General features: G+C 36.6%; 1 protein-coding gene across 1 annotated transcript; it reads right to left on the bottom strand.

The window, feature by feature from the left end:
* Positions 1–2,203: 2,203 nt before the first annotated feature.
* On the bottom strand, positions 2,204–22,424 carry LOC140141860 (uncharacterized). Its single transcript, XM_072163731.1, has 7 exons — positions 22,256–22,424; positions 13,024–13,238; positions 9,994–10,119; positions 9,109–9,283; positions 8,486–8,648; positions 7,465–7,915; positions 2,204–3,329 (listed from the first exon to the last, which is right to left on the bottom strand). The coding sequence occupies exons 1-7, from the start codon at positions 22,411–22,413 to the stop codon at positions 3,097–3,099; spliced, it is 1,521 nt and encodes a 506-aa protein (XP_072019832.1). The 5' UTR covers positions 22,414–22,424; the 3' UTR covers positions 2,204–3,096.
* Positions 22,425–23,562: the final 1,138 nt, after the last annotated feature.

The following is a 23,562-nucleotide window of genomic DNA, read 5'->3' on the forward strand; positions in this document are numbered from 1 at the left end:
TGCGGGGGTAAAATTTCTGAACTTGAACAACATTATGCTGATATTATCAAACTTATTGAGGTTTAAGGCGATATTTACTGAACCTAAATACCAGCATGTGTTCATCAGAACTGAAATGCGTTTGTAATCTACCAGTTTTGAAAGTGGGTGGAGCTTTAAAATAGATGGCTCTTAAAAGTGGTAAGTACTCAGAAAGTTTGAATGGCCCCCCTGGGGCCAAATGTTATAAACTTACTGTATACAAAGAACAGGTTCATTGGATAACCAGGAATCCGCGAATTTTACGGGGGGGGCATTCGAACTTTCTTGGTATGTACCACATTTAAAGGGACTGGTCGGTTATGTTATGTTTTGCTCTACAGGGTGAGTCAAAAAAAGTGCAATAGAGAAAAGAATCCATTTTTATTTAAAAACCGAGTTGAACCTTTTAGGTTTTAAAACATTTTATAAATAACATATCCATTAGTGATCTTGAGTGAAAAAAATCGAGGAATTAGCATTTACCGTTTTGTTTTTACGACACATTTTATAGCTATACCCAATTTTAATGTTTGTCCAAGAGACACCTAAAATTTGAATGTCAGCCCACTCTGTGTAAGGTAGATTTGGAACAACTGCTAGTTTCTTAACCTCATTGGCATTAAAATAAAATGGAGCGTCCAAAGTGTTATTGCCCTTGGTCTTGTTTAAGGAGAAGAAACATTATTTGTTGTTATTTTCATTTTCCATTTATTTTAAAGATGTTTATTCTCTATCAAAACCATATAAATTTGTAGGCGGGTTTTTCAAATGTCGAAATGAAATGCGCGCAAATTGGAGTGGAGTGAATTACAAAACATCCAGTAAAGTGGACATGTTTGGATTAAAAAAACTGGAGTTGGGGTCTAGTGAGGTATGAAGGACTTAAAGTAATGTTAGAAAGATTGTTTGAACACAAAAAAGAAATAAAAATAACGCTAAAATCAACCTTATTTAAATTAAGGTCAGTTTCAGAGCTGGTGCATTTATCTTGTATTATGTGCGCCATTCAAAATACATGGTACCTCGTGGACAAATAATGAAATTGGGTATCGCAGCAAAAGGACTCATAAAAATTAAACGGTAGAAGCGAGTCACTTCATTTTTTCACAGAACGTGGCTATTGAGTGTGGCATTTATAAAAACGTTCAATAATGGGAACGTTCAACTTGGTTTTTACATAAATATCGACTTTTTTTGACTCACCCTGTATTATCATTGTTTATTAATTTTAAACATACCTGGTTCGTTTAAAGTACAAAAAACCTGATTTTGTTAAAGAAACTACAGAATATACATATATATGAAAGTGACACACCCGTGCCTACCGGAGCTGAGTACGACCTTAAGGTCCGTATGCACAAAAGAGTTAGACCGAGTCTAAAGTTAGACCTGGTCTAAGTGGAATTTAGTACCAGGAGAAAGGACATTTTCGTTCATGTTTTCTAAAGTTATTTTGAATCATTTTTGAACTTTGCATTTAAATCTTAAAAATTTGTATTGCTACGCTAGGAGGGAAATCAGAGTAAAGGACCATTCCTGATGGAACTAAATTCCACTTAGACCAGGTCTAACTTTAGACCTGGTATAAGTCTTTTGTGCTTACGGACCTAGGGGTCTATCGATGTAGGATTTTTTTCTAAAAAATTCCAAGAAAATGAGGGTCATTCAGTGTGGGATCGCTAAAATTGGAGGTCAATACCCGGGGGTCAATGACAGTGCAAAATAACTTTCTGCTAAAAACAATGAGCTCAATTTTGCAAAAAAATTGCAAATTTTAAAGCCAAAATTGCCCACAAAATGTTCAATTTATTCAAAATGTACGGGAAGCGCCCGAAATATGCAGATTTGGTGTGCACTCCTTCAAACAGGGGGTCATTGCGTGTAAGCGGTCATTGGGTATATGGTTTGCATCAAAACAGGGGGTCTACATTATATTCAAGTATAACGAGATCATTCTCTTTAAGAGATTTTTAGGTTTATCTTCCACTGTACTTTTATCACAGGCTGAATAGTTTGACCCTAACAATGCCTGTACCTTAACGTTTAACAGTATAGGCATGACTCATGAGAGGGGCACCGGCCATGATGATGGATGAGGGGGGGGGGGGGCGGGCCTGATGGGGGGGGGGGTGGGTTGAGGCACAAGTTGTTTTCAGCAATTCTCCAATGGGATTTTCTAAAGTTTCAAATCAAGGGGAGGGGGTTACGCCATTGTTCAACACAATGGTTCATCATATAGTGGGGTCAACAACTGCAAATTTACACAATGATCGCCTACAGCCACTCATAGTCCTGGCCCTGTCCTACAGACCCGTATACATTTTTCAAAGAGGAAAGATGACATGACAATAATTCGGAATCTGCCTGACCTACCAGGGTGATTGAGGTGTCTATCCCCACTAAATCAAGGCTGGCTGAGTGAATGAAGGAGGTTTCATGGATGTCTGAGGTCCAGGACACCTGAAATCCTGGCTAATTTGATGATTTATGGTTGCTATGGGTGGCCATCTTGGATTTCAGGTGTCCTGAACCTCAGATATCCATGAAACCCCTTCATTCACTCAGCCAGCCTTGATTTTAGGATAGACACCTCAATGACCCTTGCGTCAGGCAGATTCCAAATTATTGTCAAATCATCTGGCTAATATGATGATTATGGTTGCTACGGGTGGTCATCTTGGATTCCAGGTGTCCTGGACCTCAGATATCCATGAAACCCCCTTCATTCAATCAGAAAGCATTGATTTAGTGGGGATAGACACCTCAATCACCCCTCTAGGTCAAGTAGTTTCAGAGTTATTGTCATTTTACCTTGTTCATAAGTACATTTTGGCGGCCATTTTGAAAAATGGCCATATACAGAGTTTGCCCGGGTTTTGAATTTTCCACCTAGTAGAATTTGGAAGACCTATGCATACCCTACTCGAATCAACTTTCAAACTTTCCTCTTTGAAAAATGTATACGGGTCTGTAGGACAGGGCCTGGACTATCACCCGCTTCCACCTATACACTCACCTACCACCACCATATATCTCTCCCTACATATCTCCCCCACCCACAAAGTTACAGGTATTTCAAGCCACAAACGAAGCCACACAATCCGATACAGACAGCAAATCATATCCAGACTTTTCCACTAAAAAATCCAACAAGAATACAATGTTCATACGTGTATCTGGTAAATCCGTGTCCAATGTCAGAACACCTCCATTTGTATGTTCTAACCTGTCATTTAGTATACGCAACGCTTTTGGAACACGCTCAACGTCTCTGAATTTGTAATAGTTGTCAAACTGTAACGTAGTCCCTGAAAAGAAAGAAGAAAATAACAGTGACTTTATTATAGTCCAGTGAACTAGTTAAACATATGGAAATGTTTGTATAAAAAAACCGATTCTCTTATAAACCATCTATGCACAGTTTTCACCTCGATACACCTGAGCACACATTTTCGTTCAAGAGCTTCCAAAGAAGCAGTGAATTGTCTCTACACAGTCTTTGATTACATTACACGGTTGAGTGCATAGCATCGTAAGAGCTGTGTGAGCTTCTAGCTGGAAAATATGCCTCTGTGATTGGTTTTTGTCGAAACCTCAAGTGTTCCCTTCATCTAATCAGAATTTTTTTATATCAAACGAAAGCTAACACTTCCCCCTAAACACACTTTTCCCCATTAGGTCAACAGATAATGCAATTCAATGTTACTACAGCAGAGTGAATGTGGAAAATCTGTTGAAAACTACTTATCCAAGCACATTTTTTGACCAAAATGTAGATTTTAAAAGTCAAAACCTCAAGTGTTCCTTACAATATTTTTCACATTTTATGTCATAAAATAAAAGAGCACATTTATATTGTTACTATGCCGTATTTAAAGCATATTTGCAGAGTTTGTATGCGTTTGTACATTCTGATTAACATTTTTAAAAATAATACCGTTGCATATCAGTAAACTATCCTTTCATCAAGCAAGCTGTAGCTAAGTAAACACAATGTATTTTAAATGAAAACATATATACCCTTCTAAATAACTCCAATTTATTTTCTGATTAGACAATAATAACTGCGCACCATCTATTTTGAGGCCATTGTGTCAAAGCGGAAGGTTTTGATTTGTGCCGAGGTATTTTTCCAAGGGAGCGGTAGCTCCCGAGGAAAAATACCGAGGCCCAAAACAAAACCCGAAATTTTCACACAATGAACTCAATATATATATATAAGTTATTATTGTCATTCATTGCCGTCTTATCTGATATTTTGAACAAATCAACTTGGCATTTTGTTTTACTCTATGTCATAAAACGCTTTTAAATATAACCAGTTGATTATCTAAATCTAATATAGAGCGCACTATTAAATTATTGCAATTATGACAACAAATGCACATATAAAATCATCACACAATCACAATAATATTTTAACTACACTGTAAATTGGCCAGAACACATGGAACGCGTTCATTAATGTAACGGTTTTTTAACACATGACACGTGTACAACTTATTTTAGAGAACCTAGTGTGAACACATGAGACCTGTTCATAAGATACAGTTGAACATATGACACATGTGTAATAAGTGTTCTAAAATATTTCAGAACATCAGTGTTCAAACTACAAGAACACCAGTGTTCAAATGAAACAAAGCAAGACATAAGGAAATAAAGAACACGTGTCAAGTTTTCAAAATGTGTTACATATGTATTATAATTTTGAAAATGTCTTATTTTTCAAAATCAAATATTAATGTAACAATGTTTGCTTTTTGTGATAGTGCTAGGTAAGAAGACATTATTTCAGGCAAATTTTAATATGGATATGCAGACATCTTTTCATAACTAATCAAAAACAAAGACAGAATACTAGTGTCAAGTGTTCTATGACTTTTACAGTGTACTCAGTACTTAACCAACAGTATTGTAGGTGATCATAGAGTTCTTGTAATGTTCTGGACGGCTGATGTAATTGTCCTTATTCACTTATCCATTGTACACTTTCATTTATATATCCTTGCGTATAAAATCTTCGCACAAAAATGGTGCTGCTTTCTCCTAACTTAAAGCCATATTATAACATTTAAATTCTGGTTTTTACACCATTGTAATGTACTTTAGTCAATAAAGATACTCTGCAAAAAGGTGCTCTAGTTTTTGTAATAAAACGATGGAACCGGCGTTTTATTATTACGATGGAAATATTAGTCGAACACGTATGCACAGTACATACACGGCGTGCGGGATACACATACACACCCGAGGGTCGTACCGTATCACAACCGCGTGAGTAACATGCATGAGCGCTAGTAGTAAATTCCAATTTTCTATGCTTTACCTCACTTGGTCGGCTCAAAAAAAAGGGGACATATCTGACAGTAAAAGCTAACATTTTATGGAAAATAAATACTAATCTATTTTTACAGAAATGTTATAATATGGCTTTAACTCCTTGCGCCGTTCTCCAAACACTTAGGGGCTGTGCATTATTTATGTGTACACCGGGGTGGTGAATTCTCAAAGTGGTCTGCCAAAAATCGCTTGCCCCCCCTTTCGACGTGCCAAAAAAACTTTGTCCACTCTTTCGACGTGCCAAAAAACTTTTGCCCACTCTTTCGACGTGCCAAAAAATCTTTGCCCCCCCTTTACACACTAAGATTTTGGGGAACCCTAATTTATAACCTTAATATGTCTTATCATATAATGCGAGCGTAGCGAGCAGGAAATTTTGCATATTTGAACGTGTTCCTAATGTTTTCGTACACCTTTTTAGGACGTTATATAGAAACGATGCCCAAAATATCTGTGCCAAAAGTAGTGATGCAGTCATGTCTACAGTAGAATGCACCACGACCTTTGCAGGACTTAAACCCCAGCTCAACTGATTAAATCATATCTTCTCTGGTTAAATCCACACTACACATGTTTCTGTTTTACCTGTGCAATGAGCAATGAGCTGGTATTATAGTTTCAGTTGGGTGAACGATTATAAAGCGAAAGCAAAGTAACAATACTGGAGGGCTTTTGTTTACGAAATGAGACAACAGTCTGCTTATTGTTAACCAGCGTTCTTGAAAATGAGAAGCATAATGGTTTGCAGACTTAACTCGGTTTGGAAATAATTTCTTCATATTTTCTGGTGTTATCTGTCGTTTACATATCCTTCCTAAAACACAAAAGTGCGAATATTTTGCAAACACCTAAATTAGCTAAAAATTTAGGACATTTACAAAACTATATTTTCTAGAATTTCAGAGAATACTTTAAATATTCGCCGGTTATTTTTCACACAGTGACGTTAACTAGGCAATGTTCTATTACCTATAACATACACTAAAACACCAAAGTGCGAATATTTCCAAACACCTAAATTAGCTAAAAATTTAGGACATGTTACAAAAATATATTTTCTAGAATTTCAGAGAATACTTTAAATATTAGCCGGCTATTTTTCACACAGTGACGTTAACTAGGCAATTGCCTATACTTCTAACATACACTACTTGTAGGTCACGCGTCAATTGTGAGAGGTATGTGTATTGTGTATAGGAAAACGGACAGTAACTGCAGTATGTAAAATATCACCGAAAATTTAGTACAAATTTGATGATTTTTGTTTTTGCAAACATATTTCCTTCAAAACTTTTCAGTCAAAATCAATACACTTTGTCCCCAAAACATGATTTTACATGTTAAAAATATAGTTAAAAATATAGAATTCTCCCAAAACGCAAAATTTGAGTGGGTCAGGCCCGTAAAATAGGGTTTTTGTCGCCTAATACATGTATACTGCGCCAAAAGTATCCTTACACTTGGAAGAAAAATCCTAATAAACTAAACCATTTTTGGGTAAATTCATTTGTTTAATAGATGCACTCTCATCCGGCATATTATGACACCCGTTGAATCCAATGTGACTTCAAGAAGCAAAGTTACAAGCATTTGATTAGACGACGGTCCAATTTAAAAGTGACAAACTAGCCTCTTCAAATCTCCACGGATATAGACATCATTTGAGAGTGGCGAATGGCTAATTTAAGCGTGCCTTTAATTTAAAACAAAAGGAACAAAAGAAAACTGAAACCAAAGAACTGACAAATAAAATGAAAGTTATGAAAAATACAGAGAAGTAAAAACTGAAATAAAAACTGCTTTAATTAAAGCTTTATTGAAGAAACTGTGTTGTCTCTTTGGTGCGCTTTTTGGAATCTTTTTGCGCTTTGTATATAGGCCAGTTTGTCACTTTTAAAACTGGACCTTCGCCTATTCAATTACCTGTAACTTTAATTCTTGAGGTCAAATTAGATTCAACATGTTCAATGTGGTCTCATAATGTGCAGAATTAGATAGTGCATCTATTAAAAAACTTTATTCCAAATTTGGAATTGTGATTATTTTTCCAATTGTACTTTTTTGGATACTTTTTGGCGCAGTATATTAATCAATTCATACCTGCTCTTGGTGGAAAATCAGCTGCCGGCTTTATAATCCGTAGGCCTCGACTTGACGCTGCTTTCACTATATTTGATGTAGAATTATGACATAAGTAAAATGCTGGTTGAATGTCTAATTCTTGTAGGCGTAGTTCAGTACTAACTAGTGCCTCACGAACCCATGGATCGCGGTACAATTCAAAATGCCCAGGTGGATGCGGCCCATCTTCTCGCATTCCTATATCAAATCGATTCGCCCAAGCCTTGACTTTATCTGGATAAAGTTCGGCAAAATCTCCATAAACAAAGAGCATAACAGGCATTTTTACTCTATACGCTTCCAGAATTGACACAATTTTGCTCGCACGTTTTAAATTCATGCCAATTGCTATAGATATGGCAAGCTTTTTTGCGGTAGTGCCGCACGTTGAATAATTTGCTCCGGTACTCCCAGGAGTGTTACTAGGTACCTGATAGAAAGAAGAAAATGGTTTATTATGTTATTGTATTAAATATGGCCAAAATATGACGTGTCTCAATGTGGAATGCGGTATTTTTTCGACTCAACTTTAACTCGAGCAATATAAGTTTGAGATGCTCAGAACCATTAAAACGTACATTATTGACAGTGGCTCCGGAACTGAGGGGGGGGGCAATCATTTGATTAATACACATAATGAACTAATATAGTTTTTACCGATATTTTTGTAAAATAAGATAATTATCCGCCAATTCTCCGATAACCTATGGTGCATAGATTTCAAATTCAAATGTAGCTCTGCTGTTGAAATAGGTCTGTTCAGAATCCTTTTACTTTTCTTGGCAAAATAAACGACAAAACGAGGCACAGTGTCAACGCCCCGATATCTTCATGGCAGAGTATCGGGTATTCATTTCAGTGTCTCTGCTGTGTAATGTAATTATTATCTGGGCGATCTCGGTGTGCGAGGACATGGAGGAGGAAGGGAGAAAAGAGGAGACACATTCACATCCCTTTTTTCTTCTCTGTTATTCATGGCTGTAATTACATTATCGAGTACCTTTATTGGATGCAACTGATCAAAGTCCTTGTATCCTCTGTTTTCAGCGGCCCATCCAACCATAGATTTACCAGCTTTTTTGATATCCTTGTTCACCATGGCTTTTTTTTGTTCCTGTGTCCACCCAGATACTGGCTGCCAAACATGGAACTCTCCGTAGTATCTATTGGCAAAATAATGATAATGATACTAATACTAAAACATTTTCATTGTAAATACTAATACTAAAACATTTTCATTGAATTTTTACAAAACTGTACAATTTACAGACAAAGTTGAGCGGAAAATCGCGATTGAGAAACCAAACGTGCAGTATAGTACCGAAACTCGCTGCAGAGAGCCTAAAATCACAAGGATCCACAACATGTTCATCTATCAGGGCACATTTCTTTAACCCAATATATTTGTACATTCATTGAACGACCTTAGAAAATTTGGGTACAAAAACATACTCCGCAACTTGAGGTCAAGTTTTGCACTATGATTGTTTAATTGAGGTTATTGAAGTATGCCATTTGGATGAGGCCATTGTGGTCCATGGTGAATGCAACGTATGTCGCAGCAGAAAAAACGTCAGGAAAATATATTAGGCCCAATAACCAAGTCAAAATAGGTTTACATACTTATCAACCCAGTCGAATGTTCCCTCTGCCATCATCTTCTTCAGTATGTCGAATTCTGCACCCTCGACATCTAATTTGAATATGACGTAATCCTCTTTGTTTGTGTTTTCTCGTATCCATCTTGAAAGATCAATGGTAGGAATAGTGGGTCTAACGGCCAGTTTCCTCATGCCACCTGAGATGAAAAATACATTCAACCGACAGTTACCCGCTGGCTCTGTCCGGTTTATATTGATTTAAACAATTGAACGCTGTTCAACTGCATTCAACCGCCGGTCAACCGGTGGTCCGGGCTTTGATGCCGAGCTTTGATACCGCCCCTTAATACCTTAAATACGTAACGTTGCTTATTTGTATACAAAAGAAAAGAGATCTCGAATACGGGGCCGGTAAAAGAAAAGAAAAGACCTTAATGAAAAGGTTTCTTATTGCCCTGATCGATGTTCGCCCATAAAACAGAAAAGAACGGATGCCATAATGGGCCCGAAAGGAAAGATTTTAGGGGCCCATTGGGATGATTAGGGTATCCTTCTTTGTTTGCAAATGCAAATAAAATGTATGTTCTCCACATACTACATATAGTTGATGCTACCATATCGTCACTACCACGATAATTGCCAAAGTAATTTTTTGTAATTTTGAGAACAAAGTACAAAATGTGGTTCAAGCACGCACCATTTACGTAATCACGCTAATATTTCGGATTATTTCGTTTAATTTGTAGCATTATCATTCATGTCATTAGTTCTTGTGCAAAGAATAAATATATCTAAATATGCTTAAAGCTTATTTTGTACTTGTTCTCAAAATTACAAAAAAATACTTTGGCAATAATCGTAGTAGCTTGACGATATAATTATTTATTTATTTGAAATTTCAATGTACCTGTGTTCGTATCTTTCTTTTCCGCATCGAATGCAAACAAGGAGCCACCACCCCATTGCATGTCCTTTCCATTGTTTAAACCACGGGTTGGTGACCATGCTGATTCCACAAAAGCAGTCATGTTGCCTGCGGAGAGAGAAAGATAAATTCAAAAATATTACTATTTGCACAGTATTTTTGTGGGACATGAGAGCGCATCAGACATATCGAATTACATTCTGAATAAGAGGAATGTCCTGATGATATCAAATAATTTTGATTTTTTGCAATTGGCGACATAACACAAATTTTATGGCAAATTATTCAAAATTGATATTTTTTTAAATTTTTCAGTCCTCGAAGTAAAATTTATATATTTACTTAAAGAGTATGTAGCTGAGAAGAAAAGCCGACGATCATTTGAAAATTGTGACATTTCGTGTGGAAGAGTACTCATTGTTTCCCAAAAGACCTACATTTGTTAGGTCTTTTTGGGGGAAATGTATATCTGTATAAATACGAAAGGTCAAAATTTTAAAATGATCGCCGTTTTTTCCTTCCAGCCGCATACACTTTAAGTAAATATCATTTAGATCTATAAATTTTACTTCGAGGACTGGAAAATATCAATTTTTAATAATATGCCATAACATTTGTACTATATCGCGAATTTCAAAAAATATAAATTATTTGATATTAGAGGCACATTCCTCGTATTCAGAATGCAATTCGATATGTCTGATCTGCTCTCATGTCTCACAAATAAAATATTTTTCTCGTGCCATTTTTTATTGTATCCCTAAATATAATGATGAGAAGTGTATAAAAATATACATTTTCAGAAACGAAACGATGTAAAGAATCCAACTAGCATAGCAGATTCCTACAACTTTACCTTACTGACTGGAAGAAGGTATACGGACCACAGCAGGGCTGTCAACTTTTTGGAATTGCTTGGCGTGAGACAGAGGCGTACCGGGATTTGTCGACTCCAATGTTCATTTTGTACTATGATTATTCGAGCCACGGCGCTTGAGAATGTGAAAAGTGGAGGTGGGGGGGTGGGGGGTAGGAGCAACAAATTATTCATAACGATGCGTGAGATTTTACTCATTTTCCAGCTTTTTGTGTGAGATTTACTATCTAGGCGTGAGATTATACCACCTTGGCGTGAGACCGTGCGAAAGTGACCCTATGCGTGAGACTCACGGCCAATGCGTGAGAGTTGACAGCCCTGGACCACAGTGTCATAGTTGTGCTAATATAGCCTGCTAGTGATTAACGAAAGCCGTGTACTAAAGACAAATTTGTAATAATTTGCCATAAAATTGGCATTATATCGCGAATTTCAAAAAATAAAAATTATTAGATATCAGAAAGACATTCTTCGTATTCAGAATGCAATTCGATATGTCTGATCTGCTCTCATGTCTCCCAAAAAAATTCTCGTGTCAGTAACACATTTACAGAAAGGAAATGATGCAAAGAATCCAACTAGCATACAGATGTGGTAACATTTGAATGTGGATTGAACTCTGTCAATAATGCTGCTTTCCTAATTTGCCAAATATTTCATTAAAAAACAACTAAATTTAATGATTTATCCTTTACTTGTTATGTAATTTATACACAGCTTTTATTTTTTACACGTTCGCACTGTATAAACCATTTTTTTGTTATCATGTATATACATAGCACCTGCACCTTTTCCGGTAACATTGTTAGAAATATTGTCAGGAAGGAAGCAAAACGGAGAGTGCAAATGGCGTTTCTCAGGGGAATTCCCATATGATCCAAAATTAGAAATGATTCATTCAATTTGTTTTTGATCAAGTTGATGCAAGAAAGGGGAATCCCTAATATGTCTCATGAAATAGATTTTAATTGTAAACAAAGATAAATCATCAAATTAAATTACTCAGGGCACATACATACATACATACATATACGAATTTATATTGCGCCTTATCATCAAATATCAAGGCGCATTACAGTAAACTTAAACTACAAAAGACTTACGCTACAAAAAACATCACAATATCACAATATGTTTGAGATTTTTTATGTTAAGGGGGGTAATTTAAGACCACTTTCGATGAAATCGGACCATTTTTAAATTTTGACCTCTGTGTTGACATGAAATTGTTGACATTTGACCTATTCGACCTTTTAACTCCTGAACTAAGCACCGTAGACAAATATGACAGTTGACCTTTTTCCCCTGTGATGAGTGGAACAATTTGAGATATCGTACAGTATGATGAGACTATTTTTGTGTTTTGACCCCACTGTGACCTTCGACCCCTCGTGGGAACAACAGCAGACATAGATAAAAATGGAAACAATTAAATTTGTATGCCAAAAAAACATTGGTCCCACTAATGTAGGAAAATAAAACCCCAAACCCATAGTGCCATGCACTATTTGACATGTTTGATGTTGAAGATTATATTTTGAACAATATGAATAAAAGTAGTCAACACTCTTTAATATAGAGGTTCTGCATATGACGTATCATCCCGTAAATATGGCGGACTACTCAAATGCATTCAACAAAAGCATGATTGCAATCTACCGCGACAGTTCATCTCACAAACATAACAGATGCACTACGATCAAATAGGGGGCAAATAGGTTGATGACAACATGGACAACACTGCGCCATGATTACGGTGAAGGACACCGGTTCAAATCCTCTGTTTGAAGCCAATCGATAAAACCATGCAGGGCCTCGATAATAGCTGTTGAAATCCATCTGGAGTGACATTTAGCCCTCGTCATGTTTGTGGGCCATCATTCATTCATTAATTAATTAATTAATTAATTCATTAATTCATTAATTCATTCATTCATTCATTCATTCATTCCATTCTTTTCTTACCCTGTTTACATTTAGAGTTAGAGGGTATAAGATGACATATCTGACCAATGACAATACCAAATTGTATAAAACAAAAAGTATTGAAAAGCTGCATATTCGCGCTAAAACATAGCATTTATAACACTCGCGGGCAAAAGAGGAAATAATGCAGTAGCTTTCAGTATACCTACCGTCTTTGCCAGCAACTCCTTCTGGACAATGTAACACGTGTTTTTCATATGGACTGAAATATGGCGCAAGACGCTCATCAATTTCAAAAGAGTGAATTATAAAATCTCGTCCCCCAGGGTACGTATTCCTAAACAATTCCACGGTAGAAGCGACATTAGCACCACAGTCGAGGAGAATTTTCCGCTGCTTCGGTTTCTCATCGATTGTTTCCTGCCTGAAATGGAAGAATATATCATAAAAGGTCAAAGGTGAGATTGAGAATTGATTAACCCGAAGCGTAAACTCAAAATTCCCGATCCTTGATCTACACAGAGCACTTTTTCAGAGGATAGGCAAGGGGGCGGGAGGACAAGACAATTTTTAAGGGCTATAAACTTTGACGAAAATGGTCACAAATGGCCTAAAAAGTACAAACATGGCTAAAACGTTTACATTTAATAAGGGCTGCCAGCATCCCACAAGGGGGCAATAGAGGGCGAGACGTCCCTCCTTTACCTCCCGCCTTGGCTACGAGATTAAGATTATGCCTTACATAGGGGGTGTATGGATTTCAACTAGAATAGCTCATTGTCGAAGATAAAACTTACCTAAGTTTTCACCTAAGAAATAAAATCGTTACCAATATGTACACTTCAAATCAGGGGCTATTTTAGAAGAAAAAAAGTCACTACACGTTAGCAAAAGTAAAATCTAAAAGATCGGCTAGTGGAGACAAGCTTGAGGGGAAGGGGTTGCTGGCAGAGGCGTTGGCTCCCCTCAAGTTCTGTAAACTTTTACCAATCACGCGTTACAATCACGCATTTTACTGACTCATTTTTGACGTTAAGGGCTGAGAGCAGAGAGCACATCACTCAGACATACCAAATTGCATTCTGAATACGAGGAATAGCGATGATATTAAATAATTTTGAATTTTTGAAATTTGCGATTTAATACAAATTTTATGACAAATTATATTAAAAAATGACATTTTTGACATTAACAATCCCCGAAGTTAAGTTTATCAATCTAATGATATGCACTTAAATTTGAAAATTGATTCATGTCTGGTTCACTAATGTATTTCACTAATTCATTTCATTTATAATTACCTACAGCTCCATGAAAGTACACACTAGGATCATAAACGTTATTAAGTTTATGGTATTGATGGTATTGATATGCAAAAACGAATACAATCTCTGCAAAAATGAATAATATATGCGCACAGGTGCCTAAAATTGCACAAATGTATATCTGTAAAATATAATAATAATATAAAAATCCTTTTGATTTACTTAGAAAGGTAATAGGTTTCATTGAAAATGTCATTCCATTGAATTGAATTGTCATTTTTGAAAACTCCATAAAAGTACACAGAACCTCTTTATTAAATGTTGAATGAAATGCACACGTGTTCCTACCATCTTTTATTAAACTTGTCGCACAGTAGCGTAAAGTTCTCACAATGTGAATGTGATAAGATTTCTGCAACTCAAGTAATGCAAAGGTGCATAAGTTGTCGGCAAATTGCATACAAAAGTTGCATACAAATTCATTACAAAAGATTAAACACACTCTTCATGAACTAAATGTCTATAGTGCTCAATGTTCAGTCTATTACATAAACAGGGTGCTTATTTTCTACAAGCAATTTACAGGGTGCAAAGTGCAAAGAATCCATCTTTATTTTATAACCAGATTGAACTTTTAGGATTTAAAACACATGATAATTAGCACTTGCCGTTCTGTTTTTATGACATATTTTACAGCTTTTTAATGCTTTAAGTTAAAGCCAGTTTAAGATCTGGTGTCCTTATTTCGCATTGTGTGCTTGACGGATTTTGAAAAAATTTGACCTTTTTGGACTGGGACGGATTTTGAAAAAGTGGACTTTTTTTCCCCAAAATTTGGACCTTTTTGACCAAGAAGGCTTAAAAGATTTTCGCTCGCAAACGGGACTTTTGGGGTTAAAAACGGGTATTTTTTGGCCATTTTGGGACTGATCGCCACAAACTATACAATATAGGATTTCCCGACTAGATCAGACTTACTTTGAGGAGGAACTTCTCATTAATTTCTTAGTAATTTTTCGGGCTGAAACTAGTATAGAACTATTTTAAGCACGGATTTTTTATTCTCACTGCACGGATTTCTATTCGTACTGCACGAACGTGCCAGGAGGCACGTTAATATAGCCCCTGCTTCAAATAGAGGTTTATCGTGTTCTATCTGTTCTATTCTGTTTAGAACTTCCAAAAGAAGTACCTGCATGTGCAACCATGACTGTTTCAAAATAACCCGCCAAAGTCATGCAGGTAACTCCGAGGTCGGGAATTTATGAGGAATGAGGAATACTACGGGAACCAGCGTATTTTGTTTATAGAAGTCACACATGAGTAAATGGATAACCTATAAAAGCTCATACTCAACACTTTTCGTTAGTTCAACAACAAAAGAACACCAGGAACATAGAATATTCAATATAATCAATAATATCAACAGGAAATGTAATGCTGTCATGGTTTTCAAACACCAACTGAATAACCTACGCAAACAGGGTGGTTTATTTTTTTAAACAAATTTATCAAAAATCTGATTTTTTTTGCAGACACAGTTGAAATGTATTTGTTGTTCATTTCAGGTTTAATAATTAGGATACAGTCTTTTTGAGCATAGCCTGAATTAAGATTGTGAGTTAAGATTTTTTTGAGCATAGCCTGAATTAAAATTGTGAGTTAAGATTTTTTAAAATTTTTCTATTGACTCTATACAGGGATGCATGGGTGGTATTCAAACCCTATGTACAAATTGGGTTAACATCAACTGATTCTAGATAGATATTGCACTTCTGACATTTGTTGTGACGATAACTCATTTGCATAATTGAATATTGATCATTGTGCCTTAGATACCCGTTCATCAAATGAATGGGATTTTGTCCCTGTGTCAACTGAAAGCCGTGGAGCGATGTATTACTTGTGATCCCGGGCTTGTGCTTTGATAAATACGTCACTGACTCTGCAACCGGTACGGACGTAACCAGGCTCATCTCCTGATTGTGATGTGCCCTGAGTAATTTGATTTGATTTAATTATTTAACTTTGTTTACAAGCTGAAAGTATTTCATGAGATGGGAAACCCCCTTGTACGTGCAAGACAATGGTGTGGAAAGTCATTTTGGTATCCCCCCAAATTAATGTAAACATAGCAAGATCTATATTTGGAACCTGGAAATCCCCAGTTCGGTATATTGCACCATAGTCAGAAACCCCCAGGAAGTGATGTAATGTGAAAGGTGAATGTGTATAATTAATATTGGGAAATCCCAAGATTGCAGCAATGTTGTGAAAATGTGATTGAAGTAATGGTTTATTAATAGATGATGGGTTTTTGCATGAGTACTGATATAAAAAGCTGGAGGCTTTTGTTGGGACTTTACAGAATGCCGTGGGAGATTGAGAAACTCCACATGTGTGTGATGGTCTTCGTGCTTCAAAAAAGAAGTACATTTTAACCAGTTTATATAGCCAATAATTGAGCTAATTTTAATACAGCAACGAAGAAGACAGCGAGCACACAAAAGTGCTCTTCCTCATCAAAGGATTAAAAGTTCTTCTGTCAAATTGCTGGAGTTTGCTGGGTTTGTGAAGGCCACGCATCTGTCAAAAACAGCGGAGCTGTGTTAAAGAAACCTGTTCCCTGGGAAAAGAGTGATTGGTGAAAGAAACACCATTTTTGGAAAAAGCAGCGCAAGGAGATATATTTGTGGAGAAAGCAGCGCAAGGAGATATATTTGTGGAGATAGCAGCGCAAAGGAGATCATTTTCGTATGAGGATTGTATACGCAAGGATTTATAAATGCAAGTGTACTATGGACGTCGCTGATTTTCGCAGGACAAGTGAATAAGGATATATTACATCAGTCGTCCAGAACATTGCAAGAACTCTAGAATCACCAACAAGAAGACCGCTGGTTAAGTACCGATAGAGTAAAACTGATTGTGTGATTTTAGTGTATATTGTTGTTATGTACCAAGCATACTTTGTTTTCAATTAAAGACTTAGATTATGTTAGCTTAATCAAACAGTGTATTTGTGTTGTGCATTCGTGTGAGTTCGGGTAAAAGGTGATTTTGGCCATGATGTTTAGTTAAGTGGTCAACATGATGGCGAATATATTTTCATCATGTCTTGCACGTGAATCACTTATTATGCTGCAATGTGTCTTTGGTAACACTTATTAACACATACATTATGTTATTTTGATCAGTTTATCTGATGTAAATTCAAAATAAATCTCTTAAACTTATTTCTGTTTCATCTGGTTCATTTCGTGATAGTCATTCCCTTTAGGCGTTCATTATCCCTTCCCTTGGGAATCCAAATCCGGTGCCTCGCTCTTTCTTCTTTGGCTAATTCCTCCAATTTAGCTTCATAATACATTCCAACAACCCCCTTCATAATTCAAAATGTAGTGAAAAATAAAAAGTGGAAATTTCCATTCATCACCCTTACCATGCTTACGACAAACCAACAAACATTAACGCCAACATTAACTCTACACCTTCCTGTAAACTCTCTAATTAATAACTCTAAATTGTTCTGTCTTTTCTGATATTTCCATGCATGTGGTAATTTCGGGTCATTTCTGTTTTCTGTTTTCCTGCTACCAGGTGTCTGACCCAATTGGGTGGGGGTCTCACCCCTGGGGATCCCCGGGGGAGGGGTCACTCCCATTGTGGCCTGTACACCATCCTCAACTTTTGAAAAGCACCATAAACATGGATTTAATCCTTGGCTAAAACAATACCCTAAACAGGTGTTTTCACACCCTAAACAGGGATTTTATTCCTCGCATTAAATTTCATATCCTAAATTGTATTTCCGCGTATTAACAATTGCAATTTCGCTACCCTTTTTTTCCCAATATTTCATGTTTTTGACACCCTAAACGCGTTACGCGCGTATCGTGCTTACCCACGAAAAACTACCCTTTTTACGCGTTTTCATTATCGCGGATGGTGTACAGGCCACAATGGGAGTGGTAAAAAAGTTGTAAAGTACAGTAATACGAAAATATTGATTTTTATTTGTTAAAAGATAAATTTTGGACTCCTGGTGACCACACTTTTTACGATGATGATATAATGTCCACAGAATTAAAATTATAATTTTGTGTATATGGAGCAAATCATGCATCGTTTTGTCTGCTCAGCTTTGAAAAACAAACGGTGGTAGGCTAACCCAGCAAACACAAAATATTGTACAGAAATGTCGGGTTATATACGAGCGTAAAATGTATCAAATGTCTTAATAATTCTCAAACTTGTAGACTTGTAGACCGTAGTCCACTTGCCCATTGTGCATACTCTGGCTATAATATCCAAGCATAAAACTCGGATTTGTATTAATTTGTGTACAATCGGTAGATTTTCATATCAGATCTTTACAGTCACCGTATTCCCTCTGTTTGTTAGATTCTCAAGTGATTTTACTCGGAATTTCGGGATCAGATTTCGGCATTGACCAAAACCAAAACACGTTTTTATACCAAGTTTAATTTTTTTTGTGTTTATTAGGTATTATGATTTATTAGAGACATTGCGATGTTCCAAACGCAGCACGTGGCACGTACGTTTTCACGTACGTTTTTACGTACGTTAAAACGGATTGTGCTCATTCGTCACGAAGGAGAACAAGTCAGCTGGAATAAAGCCTATAATATTTGATCTAATCTAATCTAGGTCGATAGAGGGCATAGTGATTGAAAAAATAACAGTAAGCTGAGTCTCTGCCTAATTCAAACAGGCCGCTTTTGATTTTGACTAAAATGTTGACCTACATGCTGATTAAACTTAATTGGTTTTTTGTGCTCCCCAAATATTATAGTTGCTCAAAAACATATATTTTGGTAGATTAAAGATCACTACATCCATACATAATGACTTTAATCAGCATAATCAGCATATTTCAACGTAGCATCTGCGTTTTATTCTACGTTGGAATCCAAAATGGGAAATCGCAATCATAGGTTTGAATAGCTAATAGGAAAACCGTGAATATAGTGTCAGCAAGTCTCACACATCTTAGCATAACCTTGTCGTTAATGTGACACCGAATGCAGCGCCATTTTTTGAATATATTCGATCATTGTGTGGCAAATATTTGCTCAGATGTAGGCTAAATAGCCCTAAATCATGGGAATCGCATAATCGGAATAATACCAAGCAGCAACGCACATTCAGACAACACTACGTGTGAAGTTTGAGGTAAGTAAAGCTTTTCCTTGTTATAAAAAACAAGGAAAAAGCAGTCATTTTATCACAACGCGATATATTAAAAAGTACATTTTGAGAGGGCCTACGCTGGTTCGTTTGATTCTAGTTTAAAATCTGTTCATCACATTTCATCAAAGTCTTGGGAACTAATTTGGATGGTATTTTGGTTAACAAAAAAGATACTGTTAAAAATATCGGTATTTATCGGTATTTCTAATATGTAAAATGCATTGAAAATTACCGGCTAAAGAGTGCATAAATTAAAATCGCGAAGAGTAATAGTAATAACTAGATATCGCGATTCTCGGGTTGGGTGGTTCTCGTGATAGGACCGTTACGCAACACCCGTTACCCATAGGCCTACCTGCCCTGACCTTTGAAATTAACTATGATATACGTCTCTCAATGATCAAGACTCAATTTGACACAATAATCAACTTAGTAGTTTTGTAGCTGTGACGCTTACTTGGCCGTAATCTGGAAACCCATCGTTTGCCTCTTCCAAGCCTTGTCCTACTACCACATATGAGCCCCCCAAAATACCCCGGAAATAGTCATGTTCTGAGTAATAGGCCTCTGCACGTGTGTGTTGAAAATAGGCCTATTGATCCGATCAGATGCACCTGCACGATTAGCCACACTGTAATGCTTTCTGATGCTCGCACCGCACCCGTTGGTACTTTATTTATTTATTTATTTATTTATTTGAACAGACGCTTTTGAATCAGCGGCACACGCTTAAATTGGCGGTGCGTTCATATAAAAGACAAAAAATACATTTCAAACAACAACAACAATAACTCATAGCAATCAATATAAATATTAAATAATGTACAATGTATAAAAGATACACAACCCACTCACGCACACCCCCACGCTCTCATCCCTCTCACCCTTACTCACCCCATACATATCACACATAATATACCCTCACACACATGTACACAAGATCAAACTTATGTATATAATAGGTCTATATTACAATAATTACAATCAAAATTATTTACAATCATATGTACAAAGGTAAATCAAATCAAATCACGCACACCCCCACGCTCTCATCCCTCTCACCTTTACTCTCCCACACCCATATCACACATACATACCCTCACCCAGTGGGCACAGGTTAGGATTTCGACGTTGTATCAACGTCGATACAACGTCAGAAACTGACCCGTGTGCCCACTGGGTCACACACATGCACACGAAATCAAACTTATTTGGGCCTATATTACAATAATTACAATCATAACTATTTACAATCATATGTACACAGCTGAATTAAATCAAATCAAATCAAGTTACAAAGTACATTTGATAGGCCTACAGATTTTACCAGCATCATTATTTGTATTAGACCTATAGTGAAGCAGATTTGGAATTATTTTGAATTTTAAACTATATTTACAATCATATTATATATGTACAAGAGAGGTTTACAATTAAACAAATTAATTATAAAGAACATTTAAACAAATTAATTATAAAGAACATTTGAACAAATTTCACTAGCATCACTTTATCAGTTAATTTTATATTTCCTTAATAATCGATGATCTATATGTGACTCCTCGGCACAACTGAGCCCGGATGTCGCCAATCATCATTTTTGAGATATTCAACCAAAATATTCTGCTTAAAATTAGCTTTAAAATGATATATATCATGTATATAGTACTTGACATTTAAGTAGTGAAAAATCAATAAAACAGTCAATAAATCCTTTGTTTCCTATTGTTTATTGGTTAGTTCAATGGAGCATATCTCAATAGTGGCACTGGCGACATCCGGGCTCAGTTGTGCCGAGGGGTCACATATGTCCACGCACGTTTTAAAAAGGATTTGCAAAATATATCGAAACAATTACCACCTTCTTCCCAACTTACGGGGGTACCTAACATGAAACATATTTTTTTATCTAAATCACCTGCTATGAATGTTTGCCAAAGGGCCTCTAGATTTTGGTCACCGAGGTCACGCTCCAGCTTTACTACGCGATAGCGCACCGCTCGGATGCTCGCGATGCGCACCACGAGCACGCGCGCACGCGATAGCGCGCGGACAGAGGGACGGACGGACGGACGGACGGACACGCCGTGATTAGTATAAGATTTACTATCTATATACATTCCAAGCGGAAACGCTTTTCAAAAACATACCACCTTTTTTCGGGCAATCGCTGAAACCCAAATATGAAATTCCAGGCCATCTGTAAAAAAATGCGTGGGCGGAAATGACCATGAACTTGGGTCACCGAAACAAATGTTTATATTGGTGTCAGGCCTTTCATAGTGATACAACAATTAGCCCCCAATATTGGCTTGCATTTGAACCGTTATTTGTTAAACTGCGATTTTTACTCTTTCAGAAATCAATGAACCGTTAACATATTGTGAAATGGACAAATTTTGTGCATTTTCAACTATGTATCTACGTGGAATATCTTCAAAATAGCTAAATACGTGACCTCGCTTCGATACAGAAGAGTGATTTTGAATAGATCAACGTACGTCCGATGTCCACGTTTGGAACGTCCGATGTCCACGTTTGGAAATCGCAATGTCTCTATTAAAAGGGCATTTCGTGATCCACAGCCGCATCCCACACTTTTCTCAAAAAAGTTGAGATTTTTATATCACTGGAAACCTCTGGCTACATAATGTTTATGTACAAAATATTTCTTGCAGATTAATTCGTTTAGCAAAGATATCGTGAAATTTGAATTTCGTTCTGGTGCACCAGAACGAAATTACAACGTATTGTCTATGGAGCAGTGCAATACACATAATCATGCATAACTCGCAAACGCAATATCGGAATCAACTGAAATTTTGGGAATATGCTTTTTTCGTGGATATGTACTGAAAAATGTCATAAAAAGAGGATGCTAGGATCACGAAATACTCCTTTAAGTTATATTTACGTTGTTTTTGTTTTGTTTGGATTCGATAATAAAATTTGTAAAACTAACCTTACAATTTGGGGCTTTGGTACACGGCTTGTGGAAATCGAAGGCACGCTTTGGCTCATAGGACTTTCGCCGATAAACAATAGTAAAAATAAAGCTCCGATGGAAGCTCCAATAAGAAACATTAATATTTCCTTCTTTGAAAGACATGCGTCAGCCATGGTTTCATCGATTGCTAGTAGTGTACTGAAAGACTAGACTCGATCCTCCAGTCATCGAGTACTCACGCACGGGCGCTCCACTGTGCTGTAGAGTCGATCCTCCAGTCCTCGAATACTTACGCACGGCTGTTCCACTGTGCTCGAATAAGGCAACGTGAAGGATTGTGGGTAAAAATGGCGCCGCCATTAGAGGCCAGAAGGATTCAGGCTACTGAAAGACTAGGCATAATGATCACAACGTTTTACTTTACTTATTACAATTTATTATTTTCCTTTGCTTCACCATGTAGGCCTAACCATAGACTCTAGAAAGAACTATTGTTATCATGTATTTACCTTCCACCGTGACATTGCAATTACCATGACAACACTACGGTTGGCTGCGCTAAACCAGGCATATCGACATGATAATATGCACCACTTCAAAGAAAAAAAAGAAAGAAAAGAAAAGCGCAGCAGAAACAAATATTTAATGTTTCAAAACTAAAAAAAACAAAAAAAGAAAAAAAAAACACACAACTAAAATCGGACAATGCATTCATTGTGTATCGATTCTAAGATGCTTTTATTCGGATAAAAACCTGGCACAAATTTCAAAATTGGCAAAAAAAGCCGAAATTATGAAGGCTTATATATTTGTATACTTGTTGGACAATGAAAATCAGCATTAATTTTCAGACTTGACATTTAGTATGGAATATTTTTTCGCAAAATTCCAAGACTGGTCTGGAAGGGGTCTGCATTAACCGCACGGGTTAATTATTAATTGGGGTGTGTTGGGAGATGGTGTAAAATATTTTGTTGACAGAAAATGTGCTTTCCATTAGTTATTGTAACTTATTATGGCGCTCATAATGTAGTGAATTAGCCTGCAATGGCGGTTTTAAGGAGACTGAATTGGATTTTTGTGCGGGTAAAATTTCTGAATTTGAGCAACATTATTCTGATATTATCAAACTCATTGAGGTTTAAGATGGTATTTACTGAACCTAAATACCAGCAAGTGTTCATCAGAACTACTATCTATCAGTTTTGAAAGTGGGTGGAGCTTTAATATATATGGCTCTTAAAAGTGGTAAGCACTCAGAAAGATTGATTGGCCCCCTGGGGTCAAATGTTTTACATTTGCTATATACAAAGAATCAGTGT

Source organism: Amphiura filiformis, chromosome 20 (assembly GCF_039555335.1).
Source record: "Amphiura filiformis chromosome 20, Afil_fr2py, whole genome shotgun sequence".
In the NCBI taxonomy this organism is placed as follows: Eukaryota; Metazoa; Echinodermata; class Ophiuroidea; order Amphilepidida; family Amphiuridae; genus Amphiura; species Amphiura filiformis.